We start from the raw sequence: 23,043 nt of genomic DNA, 5'->3' as shown, positions 1-23,043 counted from the left end.
GTTACCTGCCAAAGGCAACAGGACTTTAACAAAGAAGGTTTTCACTCTGGAAAAACACATTTCCACGTGTAACAGAACTGGCAAACTGCACCCTGCAGAAAGTTTAATTCCAACTGATTTATTGGTTTACTGGTTGTTATTTTACTGTTTGTTGTTATTTTACTATTTAATCAGCATATATATATATATTGCATCCCTCAGCTTTCTGTTAAATCTGACCAATATCATTCATGAATTTCCCTTTCACAAAAAGTTACATTTCCTCTGTGCAACCTGTCTCTACGAGTCAAGACCTGGATCATGGTTGCGATGAGGTTCCGGCTAAGACTGGGCAGTTAAATTACCCTACAGTATATGATCAAAATGATGTGGAATCCTATTCAGTCTAAAAGCAGCAACAACAATATGTGATCATTACTGACTCCTACTGGTGTGAACCACAAAACAGCACAACCTGACAGTGCAGGCATACTGTTGTCAGAGGAATAGTCTTCAGCTGTGTTCACTGACACAAACAAGAAGGTCACATTTTCCAGAGATAAAGCTTCCCTCTGTTTTTTAGTTCATAGATTTTAGAGCCAGCTGGAGAAGGAAGAAGGCCGTACTTAAATCTGCAGTTTTATCCTGAGGTAAATTATTTATAGCATCAAGCTTAAAAAAAAAAATTAGATATACAACAAATCAAATACAGTTATGCGAAAAACAAGTAAAAACCTGTTTCACTTGCAATGTCCTTACCAGGTAATCATAAGAGCTTGAATAAGGGCAACTGACGCTTCACCTCTCATCCAAAAGGTTTTTTCTGTTCTGAACTGAATAAGCCTTTTGGGTTAGAGAGGTGAAACGTCAAGATCCAAAAAGAAGTCCAGTTCCATTCAACTCTGGCTTCCCCGGGCTGCATGTCGAAGCATCCTTGGGCAAGACACTGAACCCCATCGGGGTATCAATGTGTGTGTGAGTGGGTGAATGTGGCATGTAGTGTTAGAAGAACTTTGAGTGGTCAGTTAGACTAGAAAAACGCTAAACAAGTACAAGTTCATTTACCATCATGACCTGGATGACTCAGAATCTTCATCAACATACTGTACGTCCTTGCCAGGTCTTCAAATTAGGTCATTTCAACCTAAGATAGACATCAACAGACAACATATGACTCTGTCATTATTTATTTAACCAACGCTCATTCGCAATGCAGAAGAAGTGTGTGAAATGAACTCTCTGATTCAATAACTTCTTTACAACGTTGCTTCAGTTCATTGACGTTTGCAGTCAGTTCAACCAATTTCGGCCAAGCTTTATCTGTCAGACAGATGGCCTCACATCTGACTCCAGAATACTTTGGTATCCAGAGGAGCTCATGGTGGACTCAATGACTATAAGGTGTCCAGGTCCTGCGGCTGCAGAACAAGCCCACATCATCAGCCCTCCACCAACGTGCTTGACAGTTTGTATGAGGTGTTTGTGCTGATATGCTGCGACCGTACACCTCCACACTAAAACATTTCCATGTACTCATAAACGTTTCTGCTTTTGCCCAAATTCCCTTTACTATTTTTTTCTTGCGGTTACAAAATCTACAAGTTTTACAAAAGTCGCAAAAATGCTTTGGTAGTTCCTTGCCACAGCTGTGTAATTTGGTACTCTATAAAGCTTGGAATGAGCATGTTCAGAAGAATATTTTGTGTAAGTGCTTGCAGGTGCTTGAACCTTTTTTTAAGTTTTTTTAACTGTTTTTGTCGTGGTTGCGTTTACATTTTACTGTAATGCTGGTTGCGACATAAAAAGTAACGTGTGATTCAAGTAAATAATGGTGCTGTAACTGTGTTTTTCCCCTATTTACCTCACAAATGTTTCTTTTCCTATGACACTCACCATTTCCTGAACTTTTGAATCATCTCTTCCTGTGGTACGTTTCAGCATCCTGAAATATGTCAAATTACGGGAGTCAAACATCAAAGAAAGTGTGTCAAAGCTGTGCTTTTGAAATGAGTTACCAGATACAAAAAACTTTCTCTGGCCCAAATCAAGTGGGGTTTTTTTCAGTGTAGGAATCTGAGAAAAGACTGAGAGGAAGCTTTAGCTTTTACTGGTATTAATGACATACTCCACAAGGACTAAGACAGCTGTGGTGGATGTATTCTGTACAATGTGTGGCTTTCCAAACGCACAACACTCTGAATATACTAAATATAGGCCCTACAGCTAAAGTAATCACATCAAAGAAAAAGCTATCTGACTTGAAAACCTTGAGAAAGGAAGAGATATTCTCATCTGGTGCATGGAGTCTGTGGACTTTGTCTTTTTAAAGCTTATTTTCAAAGAAAAAAAGGGAAAAAAAGTGAACATGGGTGATCTTAACAGATTTGGCTCAAAACTGTGGAAAAAAAAGTATGTTCTTGGCGTAGGAGCACTTTAAAGCTGCAAAAGCTTAAGACCTGCTGTGCTGGTTATATCTGCGGGCTAATTGGAAAGGCTTGAGAACAGAAGCACACTAAAAACATTTTTTCAGCATTTCTGCAATTATTTTGCTATATGGATGCCTGTAGTTTAGGCTTTCATTCTTAACTGCTCATTTATGTCTTTTCACAGCCAAAATAGCCACCCCTCCCAAACTTTACCCCCACACTCTCTCTCTCTCACACACACACACACACAAGACTGTCTGCATTATGTCAGAGTAAAGGTGATAAGAGACATAACACACGTACTAGGAGAGTCTGGGTGCCGTCTCCAGTACTGAAATACGGAGAAAAAAAGCTAAGAGTACACACACATGCATATACAAGGCCACCTACACACCCACCAGGAAGCCACAGAATTACCACAATGAAAAACAACAACATGGCTGTTAATGTGGGAGTTTTTGCTGAGTACCTACTTAAGTCACCGTGGAGGTATTTCCAGAGCCTGAAATGACTTGCTTCTGGAGGATCAGAGTTTGACTTTAGGAAGGTGTTTCCTGTGTAAATGTCAATATATGCAATCATTTTCAAACTGAAAACTTCCAGAGATAATTTCAGGTATATCTAAGTAACCTGATAGATTTTGCAACTTTCTATCTCTGGAGTAGGAGTCGCCGCCCGGATGGCCCAGTATATGTCAGTCCGACGCCCCAAAACTCCGACCGCCCATCTCTCCGACTACCCATTAATCTGATTTTTCTAGGCCCATTGGCCCTATTGCTCATTGCTCCGACCAAAGTAATCCCTATATTCCGACCAGAGCTAAATCCTAGATGCCAAGACTTTGTGTTGATTAAACTAATTAAACTTTCACAGACTGTATCACATATGTGCACGTGTTAAAACATGAAAAGAAGCAGGACCCTCGCGCTTTTGACTAGATTGTGGCGCCGTCAAAATACAGGAGATTAAGTTAGATATCTCAGTCTATATCCTGCTTCTGGGCCGGACAAGTTGGTCTAATACACTGTTGTTATTACTGGGAGTCGGAACACCGGGCATACTTAAATCTGAGAAATGTAAGGTCGGACTAATGGAAGCAAAAATTAAGAAATGTATTGTCGGAGAAATAGGAAGTTGAATAAATGGAAAGTCGGACAGACGCCATGCGACCAGTTTATTGTGAATAACTCATCAAAAAAATCATCTCCCAACTTTGCTGTCCACAAGCAAACAGAATATTTTCCATCTATTTGCTAACTGTGTTAGCTCATCAACAAGTATTTGACACAGAGTTAGCAATTAGCATGTTTATGGCAGAACATTTAGCTAAAGTGGTTTTGATGGGAGACCAAACCTGAGCTAAGGGACAGTTTATATTGGATAGAATCCTAATGAGACTAGATATTTAGCAAGGTGAGGTCATAGCACATACATGGCTCATTTTTCACACCATTTCAATTAGCTCTTTTGAGCCCTGTTTTGAACAAGTACATCAGTTCAAGCTAATCAACTTTAGAAAACCACCGAGTTCAACTTTAGAAGTCCACAGAGCAGCAGAATCCAAGTCCAAAACAAAAAAGGGCTAAAAGCAAAATGTGAAATCTAATTTGGATTTGGAGAATTACATATTTCTCTTTTTCAGCAAGACCAGAGTTAAGCTGATTTTGGTATCATCCTTCTCTTTGTGCAACTGAAGGACACAGTTTGAAGTTTCCTCCTTTCTACTGCACAGTAACCACCATGAGAGAGTCGCTTAATGTCCCGATCATGCTTGGATGTGTTGTTGCTTTGTTTTCTGGGTCTTAGGTGGGGCTGGGCAGGTATCCTGGGAGCCCAGTATGGAGTCTGGATTGCTCCAGCTGTCACACCTGTTTCTCATCTGGACACCTTTTCAGGAGCTGCAGGAGCAACCAGCCTTCACTGGATTGTCTCACTGTCATAGTGGTAATTAGGCTGGCTCCAGTGGGTTTGTCATGGGGAGTTTTTCCCCAAGTATTTACCTTTCCTTTGTCTCCCAGTGCTCTGGTTATCTCGTGCCAGTATGAATGTCCATGGTTGGTTTTCCTGTCCTCAACCTGTTCCACTTACCTGCCTGCTCACCCCGCTGCCGACTCCTGGCACCACAGCCAGCACCCTCACCTCCACCTTGGATTCCCTCTGGAAATAAGTAAGGACAAAGCAACCACTTTTGGACTTTACACCATCCTGGAAATCCCTCTAACCTTCTCCCTCCTCCCAGAGTTCCACGTCTTCCTGGATTCAGCTCTCGACCTTCCACAAACTCCTTTTACAAATGAATACTAATTACTCTGATTCCTCTCAAGTTCTGTGTCTGCACTTGAGTCTGTATTTGTTTGCTGGATAGACTTCTAGCTGTGACATTTAAATTCTGTTTTAAGGTTAAAAATATTGTATGTCTAACCTTTTGAAGTTTGGAATGGTGGCCTCACATTTGAAGTTAACATTGCCCAATCTTCTTTATTTGAGGAAAAAGTCTTCTTTCCTTCCCCCACATTTTATAAGCCAACAGTTTAACTTTTGTGTGGAAATGGAAGTTTCCATTTATTCCTGCCAAAGGTGTATTTGGGAACTAATACAACAATGACAAGACATTAAAGTCTTCAGGAGAGCAACCGAGCATAAACGTAATAAACCGCTAAGACACAGGAAGCATTCTGAACACGGGCACAGTCATTAGTTGCATCAGGATCACTGCACATTCTAAAGAGAGGTCTGCGGTGAGTTATTTAATTCACAGAGATTTAAATATGTTTTCAAAGGGGTTGAATTAAGATAATGGAAACTGTATTATTTGATGTTGAGGCGGACTTCCATTGGCAACATTAACTGATTCCATATTTCAACAAACAGTAATACAAGTTTTGGAGTGTGGCTAGGGGACTTTTTTTATCAATTCCTCAAGCAGAACTGTTCCAGGTCTTTCAGGAATGCTGGCACAGGGAAGAAGTTCCTCACTTTCTGTTCCAAAACACATCGGAGACTTTTGATTATATCATTTGGGGGTCAAGTAAAATATTTCACATCACTATAGTTTCTATAGTGTTTCTAACTATTTTAGCAGCATGAATTTGTCATCGTCCTGTGCAATGGCACCAGCAGACAGCTGAAGAAGAAATAAAATCTTTAGAAATAACCCTACCACACAGTAGTGAGGAGTAAATTCCATTATACAGCTGCTTCCACCCTCACAGAACCTCCACCATGTTTTACAGCTGGGGTCAGGCAATTGGAATAAATTTACCCTGTACAAGAAAGCTTGAACAATTCTTCAGAGAAGTTCCACTGGTCCTTTGACCATTTATTGTAGTATATGAACCATTCTATTAATTTATCAACATCGATAGGGGGAAAGAAAAGGTTTAGCCATAGTAGCCCTTACACGGTATCCAGGTGGTTGAGCTCTCAAAAACTGATGGTGGGTTGCCAAGATGTTGGTTTAGCGCTGCAGTCGCTTTAATAGGTGTACTGCTGTGATTTCTCTACACAGTGTATTTAACACACTTTTACCTTGTGTCCTGGGTTTAATTTCTGTTATTGCAGCATGAGAGTTCTTTTCAAACACTGTAACAGCTGAGCAAGTTTTGTTAACTCGCCTTTCACTGTCCAACACTTGTGTGATGTCCACCATGCCGTGTAATGCAGCTTTCACTGGCAGTCAGAAAAAACAAACACCATGAACACTACAAAAAACTAACAATACAACAAACCAGAATAAACTTACAGTAGAATATTACAATATGAAAAAAATAACATTCAATTTCTCCATTTTTTTTACCCCGTCTCACCATCCTAATCTGACACCTGAGCCCGTATTTAAAACACTTGACTGGTTGGTTGACTTCTCAGGAACCTTAAGATGGAAAAAGGTGTGAGAAAGGCTGTTGTTACTTTTTAGGTTAGAAGAGTTATGACTGTAAACTATGATTTGCAGCTGCTGCAAACAAAGCAGTGTCCAACAGATTAAAAACAACTGTTAGGTTGGACGACCGGCTGTGCAGTACACTCACAAAAAAACCTCTTCAAATGTTTTTCTTTCTTTTTCATACTGTGGAAAAAGCCTTACGTTTCATCTCTCCCTGACTTGCAATCTTCCTGAGTAGGAGGTAGAGGGAAAGGAATATTGTTACAGGAAGAAATGCTGATCAGAGATTTCCCCACCTCATATCCACAGGGAATAACTTGCTAATTTATGGTCTCTCACATGAGTGCATAATCATCGTAACGTATCATAACGTCACAAGGCAATAGATGAACTGGTAGATGTCCCTCTCTTGGATTCAGAGGTGTGATCCAGAATGAACTGCAGGCTGAGGAATGTGACCATGCAGTGAAACTCTATAGCTGTCACAAAAGCTTTTTTCAAGTTTATCTATCATCTGCCTCGTCAACTCAACACTACTTCCAAATGGACCTGAGCAAATACAGCCGTTCGCCCCATGTAACCTACATGGTTGTCCCTCAGAGGAGCCTGGAGAAAAACTCCCACCGCAAACAAGCAGAGCAGCACGAGGTCAGCAGAGAAGAAACAGGCCTCTGAGATGTTCTCACCCAGTGAAGGCCCCTCATTGAGAAAAAGATAAGTACCAATGAGTTATATTCACGTTGGAGCATAGCCCAGAGTCCTCCACTGTGAATATCTCCTTTCAACATTAACCTCACGGTGACTGAGTAACTCTATTAATAAAACAGCCGCAGTTACTGCCAGATTCCTTTATACATGGGATACTTGAAAGTTTGGTTGCCAGCTGTCAGTGTGTTTTTCTGCAGGTTGCTTGAATAAAATCCCAGTATGGAGGAACACATTGTAATGTCAGACTTCTTTGTCAGTCTCTTAATCACTGTTAAAAAAAAAAATCGCTGCAACCAAAGGAAAGAAAGAATGTAATACTTGATCATCCGGTGTTTGTTATGAAGTGCAGAGAAAATCTAAAAATCTACACCCACCCGAGAACACTTCTGGCAAAGCAGAAAAATTAGATCTCCGTTTCAATGGCAATAAGCTGTAAATGAAAGGCTGTGTAAGTTTTAGTCTAATCCGATTCAGGCCAGTGTTACACTGAATCATCTTTTATCTGCGGTTCCTTTATTCAGCAGGAACAGTAGATACAGAAGTTTACTGATATGAAAGATAATTAGACTCAGTAACACAACAGTAATTTACATAAGCAAATTAGAGCATAAGCATTAAGCATATTTGAGCTACGAATAGTATATATACTATACACTACATATAGTGCAAACACTGCTGCACTGACCACTGTACTGCTGTTCATCAGGATGGCCTTGGTGGTGATCTTTGGATTTAAACAACCTGTGGAAAAGAGGAGAGAGAGTTCTATACTGCCTCATGTTTCAATATCCATCCATTTTCTATACCTGCTTACTCCAATTCAGGGCTGTGGGATGTATCAACACTGGAACCATTAAGACTTACAATTGAAAAACAAATCCCTTCAGTTGGAGCGAGTACATCAGTGTTTCAGAGCTGCCCTTCAGTGGAACTCATCATTTGACCTTTACATTATCAACCAACTGTATTTGAACACAAACGTTCAAAGTTCAACTCAGTATTTGTGGTATGAGAACCCTACAATTTAATTCCACAGAAAATCCTGGATCATAAACATACATTTGGCATTCAAAACAAACCAAAGTGCTTAAAAATCTGTCAAAATTTTTGTTATTTTGATTTTAATGGTTGATAAACCTTCTGATGAGACAGACATAGGGCGTCGTTGTACCCAACGTGAAGTCATGTGAAAAAAAACAAATGCAGTCTGATTAGAATAATTGACGTCTCATTCTACAGGTTGAACTACTCTATCCAGTGCTGCATTCGCAGACCACAGGGAACTCAGACTTTCCAAACTCCAACTGGAACGTGTCCAATGGCACAAAAGTCCAACCCCGACTCCGCATGTACATTTTAGCTCTTTTTTTCCTCCCATTAGGTGAACTATAAAAGGGTTTAATAATCAATAAACAACATTTTCCCCACTTTGTATAGTGAAATTAACTAATTAATGTCCACCATCCTACTTACAGTGGAAATTGAATGCAGTGTGCAATCTTGCCAGGTGGAGAATGAGAATTAGGAAGCGTTCACTCCACACAGCTCCAACACAGAGCACCATGTTCATAGGTTTTTACATATAAGACACATCCCTCCTCCATAAATTTCCCACAATCGGTCAGAAGGTTTCCAGCTCTTGACAATAAGCTTTAGGATCCAGTAAAGTGAATCATCACGCCTCTCATCAAACTGAGGCTACTTATGTTTCTCCCATAAAATTTTCTCCATTTACAAAATGGAAATCACATTTATTTCCTCAGGACTGAAGATCCACCGATCAAGTGGAAAAAAATGGCATAAAAACGTATGAAAGTCTTACACCAGAACAACAGCTTAGTCTCTTTTACTTAGAACTTTATTAGGATCTTTTAAAAGGCTGAAGAAAAACAAACAAAAAAAAAGGTTAAAAAGATTGTTTCACAGTGTCTCATAGAAAAACTTTAAAAAGTTAAAATCAAGCAAAATACTATCAAATTTTCAAATAATACTGGTAAAAAATGTTCAGCTCAGTTGCTTTTGTTCCACAAGTTGCGACATCATAGCAACTTTGTTTGTACAGCATCTGCATCCAAAACATATGGGATCACTCCCTCTGCATGTTGGTGTATGTGTGTCTGCTTGATGGAGGAAGAAGCGTATTACACATTGAGGAGTGGCTATTGCATCACTCCGCCTGAACGGGCTGGATGAGTTTTTCTGAGAAGATCCCAGAGTGGCTTTCTACATCGTGGTGCTGGTTCCAGCTCTCCTCCCTGATCCCCCTCACCAGGCCTTCCAGCTGCCAGAAACAAACAGCAAACATGTGTAAGACACTAAGAAAAAAAACAAAAAAAACAAATCTGCCTGCTTTGTATTAAAAAAAAAAAAAAAAAAAAGTTTACCGTGAGAATCGTCAAATGGCATCAGTGTTCACAAAGCTGCAGGAGGCAACTTTTCTTTCTTAACAGATAAACTAGATAACTTCTAAACAAAGACTAGGAATGAGGTTGACCCTGTCTGTCTCTATTCCTTTAATGATTGGCTGTCCTGTTTGACTCAGTGAGAGGCCATAAACATCAGTAACACATGGCAGCATGAAAAGTAGGTAGACCGGACTCGATTTCAGAACTTAGATGCATGTGTTTTTAATCTAATTTCTCTTCTGAACTTATTCAGTTTTAATTCAACCCCAGAAGTCTCCCAAAGCAAGGTTGGTCTGACTCTGAAGGATACAAAGGTGCATAAATGAAACAATGCATGCAATGACCTTGTTTCTATAATTATCGTTTTCAAAGGGTTTTGCAAAGGGTTTAGCCTCTCATTTGCTTTTTTATTTTATACGTGTCGTTTCTTCAGAGGCCGAGAAAATAAAGGTGTTAGTGAAAACCTTTCCAAAAACCTTCAGGCTTTAGAGTGCTTTGTAAACAAAGCCTTAGCTCTAAATGGGTTGAAGGACTTGTGCAATCACAGGTGTCTAATAAGTGCCACTTAAAATGCATATTTGATCAGGGTAGGTCTAAACAGACAGGCACATTTCCTTGTGACAAAATACATTCATCTATTGCAGCTGATAGATGGGATGCTGCATATATTAGCTGTAGCCGCTAACCTGGAAGTAACAGGGCTGACACACTCAGTGGGTCTACATGATGAGATTAACTCGATTATAGCTATAGTTGGGTTATGCTCCTTATCTGAGCAAGGGTAATAATCCTTGGATATATGGCGGTGAATGAATCGAATCACTGGCACAAAGCATGTCATACCCCAGTACGATAGGTGCTGTACCCATTTCAACTATCGCTAATAGAGCCACTTCCTGTTGACGTCTTCACCACCAACAACAGCAAAACTGAGGCACTTGAGACAGATGGCGAACGAAGAGCAAGATGAAGCTACGTCCCTCTACATTTGTGATGAACGTGTTCATGGCACAACGGCGCATTCTCCATCGCGTTGTTTGTTTCTTTCCGACGTCGGCGACAATAACAGTAATATCGTCTCTTTTAGCTTCCGGGTCATGACCTCGGGAAAAAATCTCGAGCATGCGCAGAATGCAAAGTCCAATTCACCACGTGCTTCACCGTCTACAAGCACATTTAGTGCGACTATCGACAGAGTTATCTCGGGGTCTTAATCCGACTGCAAGTAACCCGATCCGGTCCAAATTTATGTCAGACTAAGGTGTATACATGAACTTAATAACTCAGTCTTTATGTAATTTAACCATTAATATGATTTTTATAGTGCCATGTAACCCCACTGACAACCATTCACACTCCTATTTACAACTATGCACTAAGTGGAACAAAACTGTCTTTGGAGTGTTGAAAATCTCAAAATTGAGCCCTTTTCACACCACTCAAAAAAAAAAAAAAAAAAACCCTCTGGCTGTTGAGTGCAATTGGAAAGTGTTTCATTGGCTTTGAGACCCGCATCAAGTGATGCTGCAGTAGACTCTGGTTTTACTATGCTCCAGCTCGGTGACACAGGTGTACGCACTCATTTTCACCAAGGCTGCTGATGTAGGGGAAGCAAAAAAAAATGAGCACAGTTCACTTTTTCGACACAGAGACACATGGATGCATAACGTCTCGCATGGATGCTATAAAACCGACAATCAGCACGAACACCTGCCTTAGATCAGATACATTTTATCAGGTCAGAATATGAAACACCTTAGGACTGAAAGAGGGCGTACTTTTTTCTTCTTCACGTGACTGTATATGTGTATTATTTAAAGACCAATTGAAGAATGAATATTGCAACCTAGTTTAGTTGAAGAGATACAAGTGACTGTTAACCTTAAAAAGCTATAAACGGTGCCATTATTATTCTTACGTTTGTCCATTTGGAAAAAAAAAAAAAATGAATGAATAACTTCTTTAAATCTACACAGTGCAACAGCACCACAATCAGAAAGTACCTTCGGTTTGATTCAACACTTCTCTAAAACAGTGCATCGTTTTCTTCTGGTTTTAGCCAGATATACATACTTGTACTCCACCTTCACACATACTCCTATTACCAATTCAGACAAATAACTGTTGTATTCCAAATCCATCAGAACTGCAAAGTAATTTAGTGGCCAACTACAAACTTCAGAACAACTTGCTATTGTAAAATACTTTGTGGAATAACATCACAACGGGCAACATCACTACATCACTATTTCAGATGTTTCTTCTTACTCTGATTGTTAGCCTAATGATGTTTAGTGAATGCCAGATGTTTCAATTTAGACATTTATTATTATTTTTTAATCTTTTGGAAAAAAAATTTAAGTGAAAAGCACTCAGAGGGAAAAAAAATCAAATTCATGAGTAAAAGGTAAAAGAAAAGAAGCATGTGATGAAAAGCAAATCAGCTACCGGCTACACATCAAGGGCTGAAACAACATATCCGGGTCCAGAGTTTATAGGAAGTGTGTAATCTCTGGAGGGCCATGGGAAGTGAAATGTTTACACACACACACACACACACACACACACACACACACACACCTCTACTGTGTCAGCGAGCACCAGGATGACGTCTCCCTGTTCAAACTGCAGCGCTCCTTCTTCAGACGCTTCATGGCTCTCTATCGCCACCCCCTGGTGTATGACAACACATGGTGACACAGCTGTGATGATTATGTAACATTTTACTGATTTGATGATATTTCCTCCAACCCCATAAAGAGGTTTACACATCTTTGCACATATGTAGAGGTGAATATTTGAGCTTGCAAGTTAATGTTAATAAAAAATGTTTTTCCAGAAAAGTTTGTAAGTTTCTAAAAAAAATTTTAAAAATGCAACAAAACCTGAAATATGTCATTTAAGAGACGTGTCCAGAGAAATTACCATCATATACCTTGTATAGAAAGCCAGGTGGACTGTAGGAGCTGGAGTCATCTGTGGACTCTGAGGTCTCCAGGCTGACAGACGCTTCCTTCATCTCCTCCTGCTCCTTTGCAGGTAAGAGGGGGCGATTGTCCGTGGAGTGGAAGGAGACGCGGGGAGCCGGAACTGGTGGAGGTTTGGTGTCCGCCTCCTCTGATGGTGGATCACCTCCAGAGCCCTGATCAAGACTCTGTGTGGCATCACTCTCTGTGGAATCGGAGGGACTGCTCACTTCCTGACTCACAGCATCTGACTTTGGTACTCCCACCCCGGAGTCATCGGACTGGTTTGTAGCGAGTTCTGCCTCCATCACCACCTCCGCCTCTGCCTCCACCTCCTCTGGACTCTGAGAGCTCCCGTCACTGTTCTCATTGTTGCATATCGACTTCCTCTTGGGGGTGTTGGTGCCGCTGGAGCTGAGATCAGAGTCTGATGAGCTGACATGTTTGGATGAGACAACACCGTCCTCTGGTGTGCTGCTTTCTTCACAGATGCTTTGAGGCCGTTGATCTTGTGAAGAGGGAGCAGCGTCTTTGCCATTTTGGGTGGAGGAATGGATGGAGATGTGATCGTCTGGGAAAGCTGTATTGCAGGGGATGGGGTTAGAGATAACCAAGGACTTTCTCTTCTTTGACTTGCTTGATGAGCTGCTGGAAAGATATGTACAATAATTACTATTGGTTTAGAAACTATTAACAAAATAGCATATTGGTTGGACATTGAGCATTAAGTAAAGGTCACAGCAAACATCGATCCATTCCATGTGTTTCTACGTGTACAACAAAGTGCAATCAGTAAGTCATTCCATGTCCTTTTCCCTGCAATATATTCCAATTCTGCAGCAGAGCAGTTGTTGTTGCAGAAGCTCCACTGTGTTCTTACTTCTGCGACACTCAGGTTCATGCTCAGACTTGATTTTAGTGGGAAGAAAGAAAAAAAAAAAAACTGGCATGGTGGCAGATGACAGCCATGTGAAAAAGAAAGTAGACTCTTTAAATCCTACAATTAAAAAAAATGTAAAAGTCATGTGGTCCTTAACAGGTCTTGAACTATGCTAACACAACCTCAGATGAGTATCTACTGAACAAAAACTAAGACAAAATGCAGAAGCAGTGTGTGAAAAACTAAGTACACCCCATGATTCAGAACCACCTTTAGCAGCAGTGACTTGAAGTCGTCATTTTCTACATAATGTTATCAGACTCTCACATTGTTGTGGAGGAATGCTGGTCCACTCTTTACCACATTGCATCTGTTCATTGAGCATTCCTTTATGCTCAACTCTATGAATGTCCCACCACAGCATTTCAGTCAGGTTGAGGTCTGGACTTTGACTGGACCATTGCAACACCTTGATTCTTTCTTTTTCAGACATTCTGTTGTAGATTTGCTGCTGTGTTTGGGATCATTGTCCTGTTGATGACCCAGTTTCAGCCAAACTTTATCTGTCAGACAGATGGCCTCACATCTGACTCTAGAATACTTTGGTATCCAGAGGAGTTCATGGTGGACTCAATGACTGCAAGGTGCCCAGGTCCTGTAGCTGCAGAACAAGCCCACATCATCAGCCCTCCACCACCATGCTTGACAGTTGGTGTGAGGTGTTTGTGCTGATATGCTGTGTTTGGTTTCCTCCAAACGTGCTGCTGTACATTATGACCAAACATCTCCACTCTGGTCTGGTCTGTCCAAAGGACATTATTCCAGAAGTCTTGTGGTTTGTTCAGATGTAACTTTACAAACCTAAGCTGTGCTGTCATGTTCTTTTTAGAGAGAAGAGGCTTTCTCCTGCAACCCTTCCAAACAAGCCATAGTTGTTCAGTCTTTTTCTAACTGTACTGTCATGAACTTTAATATTTAACATGCTGACTGAGGCCTGTAGAGTCTGACATGTAGCTCTTGGCTTTTTGAACTTGCTGGGACGTCCACTCCTGGGAAGATTGACAGCTGTCTTGAATGTTTTCCAACTTGTGAATAATCTTTCTCTCTATAGAACGATGGACTCCAAATAGTTTATAAATGGCCTTATAACCCTTCCCCTTGATGGACAGCAACAGTTCCTTCTCTAAGATCGTTGCTGATGTCTTTCCTCCTTGGCATTGTGTTAACACACACCTGAATGCTGCAGACCTGCAAAGTGACAAAACTTCTGCTTTTATAGAGGTGCTCACACCTGCTGATGATCAGTTAATTAAGTGCATTTGCTCAGCAGCACCTGGCAGCTGCTTACACTTTAAATTCCTGTGGAAGCAGCAAGGGTGTACTTAAATTATTGTCTTGTTATTATTGTCTTGTTATGTGTTGGTGTTCATTTGAGGTTGCATTTACCTCATTTTAAGACCTCATTTTCCCCCTAATCATGTTCCAACATGTGAAACCTTATATTTGACAGAGGTAGTTTATTTTTTTATTTGCTTGTTTTGTTCTTTCAAATGCAGTTTAAGTGGAAGAGTGGGTAGAGTACTGTGATGCATTTTTCTGCCAATAACTGCCTCACTGACAGTGCGGAGTGAGTCAGCATGTTGTCCTGTGGAAAGATGAAACCATTTTCCCAGAACCATGGCCTCCTTTCTCTCACGGTTTCTCACCAAATTTTTCTGAACAGGTTTCACCACTCATATTGAAGGGAAATGACCTCAAACGTAGGCTTTCTTCATTAAAACTGAATAACAGCTTTTTGGTGTCAGCACCGAGTTGCCACATGACTCTTTTTAGGCCATTATCCTGTTGGACGAGTAGAAACCAGAATTATCTGACAAGCATTATGTTTAGCCTTCATAATCCCCTGATGTCATTTTGTTGTGCAGTGTCAGGACAACCTGAAACAGCTCCATAACCAGGGCTGGATTTACTCATTTTGAGGCCCTCCACCTTCCTTATTTTTCAACCATTATTCATCAAAAAAAATATGTGCTGCTCATTCTTTTTTGTAGACAGCCAACTCAAACTAAATACAGCATGAAGAATAAGTACTCATGAACACTTACATTTTAAATAGCAGGGTTTTTTTTTGGGGGGGGGTGGTGGTCTGCGTCATTGGAGTGTTGTTTTACATAGCAATGTACTCCATTATTAGAGATGACCGATACATCAGTCGTCAGATATATCGGGCTGATATTTGTGTTTTTTTTACTTGTATCAGCTGATATGTGCGTTCGCTGATCAGTTAGCGCATTAGCGAGGGCTCACAGTTCTTTTTATTCATCTATTTTTTTTTTTTGTTGTATTTCTGTTAACAAATCTTCTCAGGTCATTTGCTCTACAAAGGCCTCATGCTGCTACGTAAAGTGCAAAAACATTAAACAGATTATTTATTTCTATTGTTATGTATTTAAATGTTCTACATTGTTTGCTACTGTTAATAAATAATTATTTTTTGTTTAAATTGAGACTCGTGTAACATTTGTTTTCATGTGAATGGAGGGAAAAAAAAACAATATCGGCCCAAAAAAAAAAAAAGAAACAAAAAACCCGATACATAAAAGATCTTTGTCCGTCTGATAAACATCTGTGGATACATGGAGTTTCTAGATTTAAACATTCTCTCAGAAACATTTGTTCGAACTCCAGTTGGCTTCTTCTTCTCTTTTTTTTTTAAACTCTGTTTAAGAAGTTGCGTTTTCTCGCACAAAAGAAAAATGTACATTTCAACGCTGTTCAAGAAGAACGAGTATCGTTTCAATGACAAAGCCACATCTGTTTGTGTAATTTACTTGCAAGCAAAGGCATTTCCTGTAGCCACAAATTAAATGGATTCAAAATAATGCCTCACCTAGTCAGACCCTTGACGATGAAAGCTTTGCCAGAATGCTGCGTTTCTAGTTTCTTCATCACGTTGTAGAGTTGGCGATTCAGCTGGAACACAGAAGAGCAACATGAGCTACACAAGCTAACGAACCATCACGTATGTTACAGATCATATAAGCAGCGTGAGAGAGGGGGATCAGAGGGGTCTGAGTGAGACCTTACCACACTCATTTCTTTATAGAAAACGTCTCTCAGGTTTGAGATGTTTTGGAACACAGTCACATAGCAACCGATCCGACTGCAGACACAGAGAAAGCAGAGATTCTTGCTCATCATCCACAGGACACTCCTCAGAAGGTTTAAAAATAAAAACTTGACACATCAATCAGACACTGCTGAGTCGCTGCCGCTGACAGTGAGCCGTACCTCTGGTGGAGAACAGGCAGCTCTTCTCTCAGCTCATTATTCATCTCTTCGAACACATTCTGGGCTTTGTTGAACTCCTCTTCGGCCTGTTAAAAAGGGAATTGAAACAACTTTAAAAGAAAAAAAAAAAAAAAAAAACAACACCAGAAACGACACTTCTCAGCACAGCCCATCTGCCGTGTGTGTGTGTGTGTGTGTGTGTGTGAACTTAAATCGTGACCTTGGTTATTTTAGCATCGTCTTTTTTCTTGGCAGTCTGCAGAGCTTCCAGGTGGTGACGCGCTGAATCGTAGTCCACCAGTTTGCGGCCACGCTTTGCAACTCGTTCCTGAAAAATTGATTGTTTGGGGGTTTTTTATATGTCATTCACCAGGAAGAGGAAAATTATCTCAGTGGGGTGAGGGGATTTGAGAGTCCCAATGAGTCATTTTAGCATTTGGGTGGAGTTTTGCGGGAAGTCGTTTAAATAAAGAAGCAACAAAGTACCTTGACCTCCGGGAAGTGGCTTGTGTAGTTCTCCATGGTGCGAACAATCTGGTCACTTAGTTTCTCCTCATAGTCGTTCCAGAGCAAGTCTTCACTCTAAGATACACAGTTTGAGTTGCATAAGTAAGCAATCAACGCAGCTTAAATCCATAGCCAGATTATCCATATTGGATACCAACTACAGCATCTTTTTTCTAATATTTGCCCCAAAAAAACAAAACAAAAGACAAACATTTAAAACTGTATGCATCCATCTCCATGATCACTCAAATTTCCCTCCTCTAAAGAAATCTGAAAAACCAAGATCAGCACTTGCAGAACACAGATGAGGCACATGCGTACAAAAGCTTATCCTCGTCTTACTTCCGTGATTACAGCAAGGTCCTCCACTCCGTTCCAGTCCGATTCATAGACGTCTCGTAGCGTCTGGGACAGCCGCTTGGACGTCTCGTGCACAGCTGTGGACAGGAAGCGGACATTAAGGGACACAAAAGGGAAATCTTAAAATGCAATCATGATTCCTTAAGCATCAGCTTATCGTGTAGTTTCAGCAGCACATGGAGCCCTGTTGTGGTATTGTTATTAACGAGTTTGCGCTTTTGCTACACCCACACCACAAAGGTCAGAACAACACAAGCTTCCTGACTGGTACCAACAACTCAAGAGCAGGAGCTGACGATACAGAAAGAAATGTTTTCTTGCTCATGAATCACACACGCAGTGCTGCGGCGGCCGTTTTCAGCCGCAGGATTTTACTTGTGCTTGCGCAACCTGGGAGCACAGACAGAATTGCAAAAGACAACAGAGGATCCAATAATAGAGGAAACTCACTTCCTTCATTTTCACCAGATTTCCTGAGCAAAGAGTTGCATTCTGTTAGCACTTTGCTTTGAGCCTGAATATGCTGTACATGCTTTAAAACTCACTCACCCTTCACCGCTGTATAGTAGGCTTTGACATCTTTAAACAACCTGTTTCCATCCATCTGTGGGTGGAAAAAAAAAAAAAACATAACACAAAGAAGTTACACTTAGTGACACCCAGCAACAGTATCTCAATGAGTGATCTGAACCACTTGCTTAATCATTTCCTTGAAAACCTAAAATGAAGTCTGTGTGTGACTGCTTTTGTTTGCAGTCTAACTTCTTCTGCGTCAAATCACGGACACTTTACTGTCTGGTCACAATAAGTTCAAAGTAAATAAAAACACAACATTTGATGTGGTGTCTGAAGTAGTAAAGTGAAAGCAGTGACTCTCGTCAGCATGTAGACTTCCTTCCTGTCACTCCTCAGCACTTTCCCTCCCGTGCATACAGCAGCTGTTGGGTGTAACATTCAATGAGCTCAACTTAAAAATCTAAGTCAAATTATTTGCCAAAAAGAAGAGGCTGAAGCTACAAGTGACAACCGCAAAATAAAGATAATGTAAGAAAAAAAGAGCCATAAAGTTAGTTTACTGAGTCAGTAGTTGGGTTTTCTACTCAATGGCCACATAAATAAAAAAATTTAAAAAAGAAAAAAAGTTTTGATTTAAAATTAGCAGGTTTCATAGTGTCACCAGAGGGTGGTGGTATAGGATACGTTGCTACAAGTTTTTAATTCAATAGAGGAAGTAGCTGACCTGACAATAAACGCCTCATGTTGTCTTTTCCCAAACTCTTTCCCTTAAACTCGTTGGAAAACGTCATCAGATTAAGGAAAAACTGTAGAAAAAAATTCTCAAAAGCTTTGGTGAAGACGGTCAGGCAATAATAATCCAACCACACTTACACTAAGCTGTGATGTGGGTCTGAAACAAGATGTCCAATCAAAATTTGACAAAATATGACTTTGTTGTTAAGGTTGGTAATCCAAGAAGGAAACAGCTGGTGTCACATCATCTTTATCTTTGCCATATAAAGACGCAATATGCAAAGTGTTTAACATTAGCAAATATGCTAACATTAAACCCCAGCAAGTAAGCTAGTAGGGTGCATTTTAGCTCTTTTTGCCTTTTTCTTTTCTTTGCAAAGACAAGAAGTCTTTGAATCCTAAACTGACCAAAACTGAGACAAATTATTAGCATAAGCATGTGAAAAGCCATTCACTTTCTCACACTTTCTAAATCTTTTCCAATCTAAGGTAATGTTGCTGCAGAGAGCTGTGCTGAAGACATAACAATAGGATTTTACGCAGAGCAGATAAGAAAGAAAAAAAAAAAGAGTAAGTCTTGTCAAGCCGTCTTGGGTTCAAGGCCATGACGATTGTCTCAACTCGTGGGTTGAGACACAGCACAGCAAAACACTGCGTTCTTAGTCTCAACAAATCTCGAATCATCTGGAGATTTTAGGTGAAGGGGGTGTAAAATAAGCGCTCCAGCGATAAATGTAGATTAAAGCTTACGTATGTGTTGCTGTACCTGCTGTTTGTTGAGGTTTTGGAAACAGAGCTCAAACTGTTCATCCTTGGTCTCCATGGTTTTTCCCAGTTTCTGGAGGACCTGAGAGGAGAAAAAAAGAAAAAAAAGAGCTGAAGTAAATAAGGGCTACTCCACAAATTTCACAGGAAGCCCATTTACATGTGTTGTGCTGACTGGGTGAAAATCAAAGCTTCAGGGTATGAAACCAGAAAGAAGTGAGCCTCTAATACTTTTCCAGGTCTTCTATCTCCCAAAGAATATCTTAAAGCCCCATTCGATAAAATGTAATGTTTATATGTCATTCACATATTTTTCCTGTTTCTTTTGTCAGAGGACTTATTAATTTAAAATCAGCCCATTAAGACTAAATGTGAGGTGGTGGTTACTTAAAGCATTCCTGATTAAAATCCTGATTTGATAACCGCAGCGAGTTCTTTAGTGTAGCTTGACTCAACTGTGCATGTTACCATACAGCTCTGTATTTTACACCAAATTGTTATAAATGTAGAGGCAAACAGCACGTATCTAATGTTATCAATCTTCGTTTGTGTAGCTCATGATCAGATGAGCAACTTAAATGTGGCGCGAGTGAGTTTACACTGGCATGTTCCAACAGTAGCCTCGAACAGACACGCTGAACACAGGCTCGAGAGTTAGCGGTGGTATTTTTAGTCAACCATGATCATTTCTCTTAAAAGCTGAGAATGAGGCTGGATAGTATTCAGTGCAGTGCAATCTGCAACTTTGCCTCTAGATGTCACTAAAGCCAACATTTTGCTCCTTTAAGAAATCAAAGAGTTGTGCGAAAAGTGAAAACAACTGAAAAAAATTAAAAATAAACCCGTCAACCCAGTCACTCCTTGCTGTGGGAACATGGCATCTTATTGGTCATCGTTCAGGCAGATGCCAGTACAGATCTGCAATAAGCTAATGCAGGAATACACTGAGACAGCTGATTCATTATTAGAGCACTTTAAACTTGTGCTCATATAGTAAGACATACTCAAACAAAGTAGGCAAATGTGGCTAACTATTACAATTTCCTTCACGGTCCACTGCAGGCAACTATTTCAAAGCTTGAATGAAACACTCAGCAATACATCCAAATATCATGTTGATGCTTTAATTCTTCTTTTGTTCTTTTGAGTAAGCTGCTGTGCAAAATGTTATACTTTCTCTGTTATTCTGTGAAGCAGTGAAATCAAACAAGTCGACCACAAACTGAGTGAGAAAGTCACAGCAAGCAAGAGGAAGTGCACAGTCAGGAAGTGGCAGCTTTTGTATGTCCGCACACAGCTTCACATCTCTGAACAACACACTACTGGCTCCACAGACCAGCTCAAGATACTGCAGAAAAGTGACAGTTTAATGTCAAAACACGTTTGTACAGTGAACATTGGACAGAGACGGCTTCGCCTTTGCCTTTTTTATTGCGATCAACATCTTAGTCACTTTAAGCATTTATCATGAGGTCCTGTTAGTGGGTTTGCATGACTTTAACCCTTTTCAACTAAACCTAAATTACAGTACTAGGGTACACACTGGGAAGGTAGAAGTAGCGATAGTTTATATCATTCACAGGTAAAGCAAACGTTTTTGCACGTGTTCTTATCTGCAAGGGTGGAATTAAAAGTCAAGTTTCATATGAAACCTGCTTGAAAGCCATGGAAATAGCAAATAGAGGCAGATCGAGGCAGATAGAAGCAGATAGAAGCGCCCCACCACCCCCCGTTAGAAGCTATGCGTCACACTATGCTTCCAGAGAAACGGAGTTGGGCAATAAGTTTAGAACTTTAAATCTGAAGTTGGCAAATAACCTCATGGGTCGCCAGCCTCATGACAACGCTTAGCGCCAAGTTAAGACGTCAAGCAGCGCCAGTACAAACTCTACTTTTCAAACTAACCTTTTCCTGAGCTCGACTGAAAGACTTCTGGACCCTCTTCGCGAGGAATCCTGCTCCGGCTTGGAGGTTCGGGCCCATCTTATTGTCTGCCATCATCAGCGGTCTCTTTGCTTCTCTGCTGTAGCTCTCAGCACACAGTCCTCCTCCCGTTTGCTTCCTCAGTGCGACTCTGCGGCGACCTCAATTCAATGCGGTGGAGGTGGAGCAACAAGTGTCAAGACGCTCTTAAACAGGCGGTGATCGGGACCCACTCAGCTGGAAAGAAGCGTGTCAAACTGGCATCGTCAGCGGGTGTCTGCTCGTCCTGTTCAAACTTGTCGCTGTCTCTGCGTGTCTTAATATGCCCCGTAGCATCGTCTGAGCTATTGAGAAACTTCCTACCTGTTGTGCTGCAAAGTCATCAAACCACACTCACCTGAAAATTATGTGCGCAAATTACGTTTGTGTCATGATGCGGATCTGATTCAGCGACGTGACGTAAGCAGGGAGCGGCAAAGACTGGCGGCAGCGAATGATGCTGTTTCCACTTCAAGAATCTCAGAGCTCATATTGTGAGGTCACAAGTCAGAAGCGAGTAGAGCTTAAATTTGTCTCAAAATAACTGCAAATGCACAGAAGATGATCTACAAATATGCCTTGAGTTGCACACGTGTCTTGCTATACACAAATACAAATTTCCTATTTGTAACTTGTGTGTTGTTTTTTACAAATAAATGTGTATTTGTAAATATATACTTTTCCATTTGTAAAACAAAAAGCCATTTGAGAAACTGAAAATTCTGTTTGTGAATCTTGACTCACACATTCGTATTTTTTCCGCAAATCCACACAGATCCACACAAAAATAGCTCGTGGTACTCAAAACACTCTCCAGTAGATGGCACTGTTGTTCACTGATCGCTCGCCTTAAAGCTGCAGTTAGTAAATTGGAGAAGCGAGCAGACTAAAGCTAGATGTATACTCTTCCAGAACGTCAACGACGTCGACGTGACGTCCTCATTGAGCATTGAACTTCTGCAATTCACCGTGCCGCTGGGAGGTGTGGCTGTGTGTTTGTGTGGTTTCAGGGGTTATAGCCGAATCCTTGCTTTTTCTTCCGGTCACAGTTAACAACAGTAAACAATGGCAACCGAGGTGGAGCAGCTGTATTTGCAGCTGGAGATTATCAATATTGAAGAACAAACGCTTATATCACAAATGTTGAAGCGCAGGCGACAGAGAAGACGTTTACGGAGGTGGTCTGTACGACCACTTAACCGGTCGAGGCTGAACGGGTGAATTTACAACACTGGTTCACCCACTGAGGGACCTGAATGAACAAATGCACTTTCTATACTTTTGAATTTCAACGGATCGATTTTAACAGACTAGCTTCAACGCTGTATACAGCCATTAAGACCGGAAAACAACTGCCGGAAATTACTTCTGAGGACCAATCACAGCCCTTGTGGTCCGCTCAACTCGACACGTAATTAGGATTTTTTTGGAGGTGGACAACTTGACAGAAGCATAAATTAGACTATGGCTTGAAAATTCGTGGCTGCCATGACAACAGTCAAAGATACAGCTGATGTGACTTGAAGAGGCAAAGTGGCGTGCACGATATGGATGACAGATGACGCTACACATATGAGGATAAACACCAAATAGACTGCCTGGTCACTTTATAAAGGCATTCTCTACTTGTATCTGTCAGCCAGATACAAGTGTTGCCTGC

General features: G+C 40.7%; 1 protein-coding gene across 2 annotated transcripts; it reads right to left on the bottom strand.

Annotated features, from left to right (window-relative positions):
• Positions 1-8,836: 8,836 nt before the first annotated feature.
• bin2b (bridging integrator 2b) lies at positions 8,837-21,741 on the bottom strand. Of its 2 annotated transcripts, none has more exons than XM_072382895.1 (12): positions 21,327-21,741; positions 19,423-19,503; positions 17,955-18,009; positions 17,388-17,482; positions 17,025-17,120; positions 16,759-16,866; positions 16,539-16,624; positions 16,335-16,410; positions 16,138-16,220; positions 12,337-13,015; positions 11,982-12,074; positions 8,837-9,277 (listed from the first exon to the last, which is right to left on the bottom strand). In XM_072382895.1, the coding sequence occupies exons 1-12, from the start codon at positions 21,420-21,422 to the stop codon at positions 9,164-9,166; spliced, it is 1,662 nt and encodes a 553-aa protein (XP_072238996.1). In that variant the 5' UTR covers positions 21,423-21,741; the 3' UTR covers positions 8,837-9,163. The 2 variants fall into 2 exon arrangements, with proteins under 2 accessions (XP_072238996.1, XP_072238997.1); XM_072382896.1 differs by having other exon boundaries at positions 12,337-13,012; positions 21,327-21,739.
• Positions 21,742-23,043: the final 1,302 nt, after the last annotated feature.

This window comes from Leuresthes tenuis, unplaced genomic scaffold (assembly GCF_036924035.1).
Source record: "Leuresthes tenuis unplaced genomic scaffold, fLeuTen1.0.hap1 SCAF_3, whole genome shotgun sequence".
NCBI lineage: Eukaryota > Metazoa > Chordata > Actinopteri > Atheriniformes > Atherinopsidae > Leuresthes > Leuresthes tenuis.
Note: the sequence above shows the minus strand (reverse complement) of the source record. Positions and strands in the feature narration are given on the sequence as shown.

Bases quoted from the DNA above. Each gene is read 5' to 3' on its own strand.
- bin2b (XM_072382895.1), bottom strand. From the start codon at position 21,422: ATGATGGCAGACAATAAGATGGGCCCGAACCTCCAAGCCGGAGCAGGA. The intron at 19,504-21,326 runs GTTAGTTTGAAA...TTCTCCTCTCAG, and splicing joins TCAGTCGAGCTCAGGAAAAG to GTCCTCCAGAAACTGGGAAA. The intron at 16,867-17,024 runs GTACTTTGTTGC...TCAATTTTTCAG, and splicing joins GCCACTTCCCGGAGGTCAAG to GAACGAGTTGCAAAGCGTGG.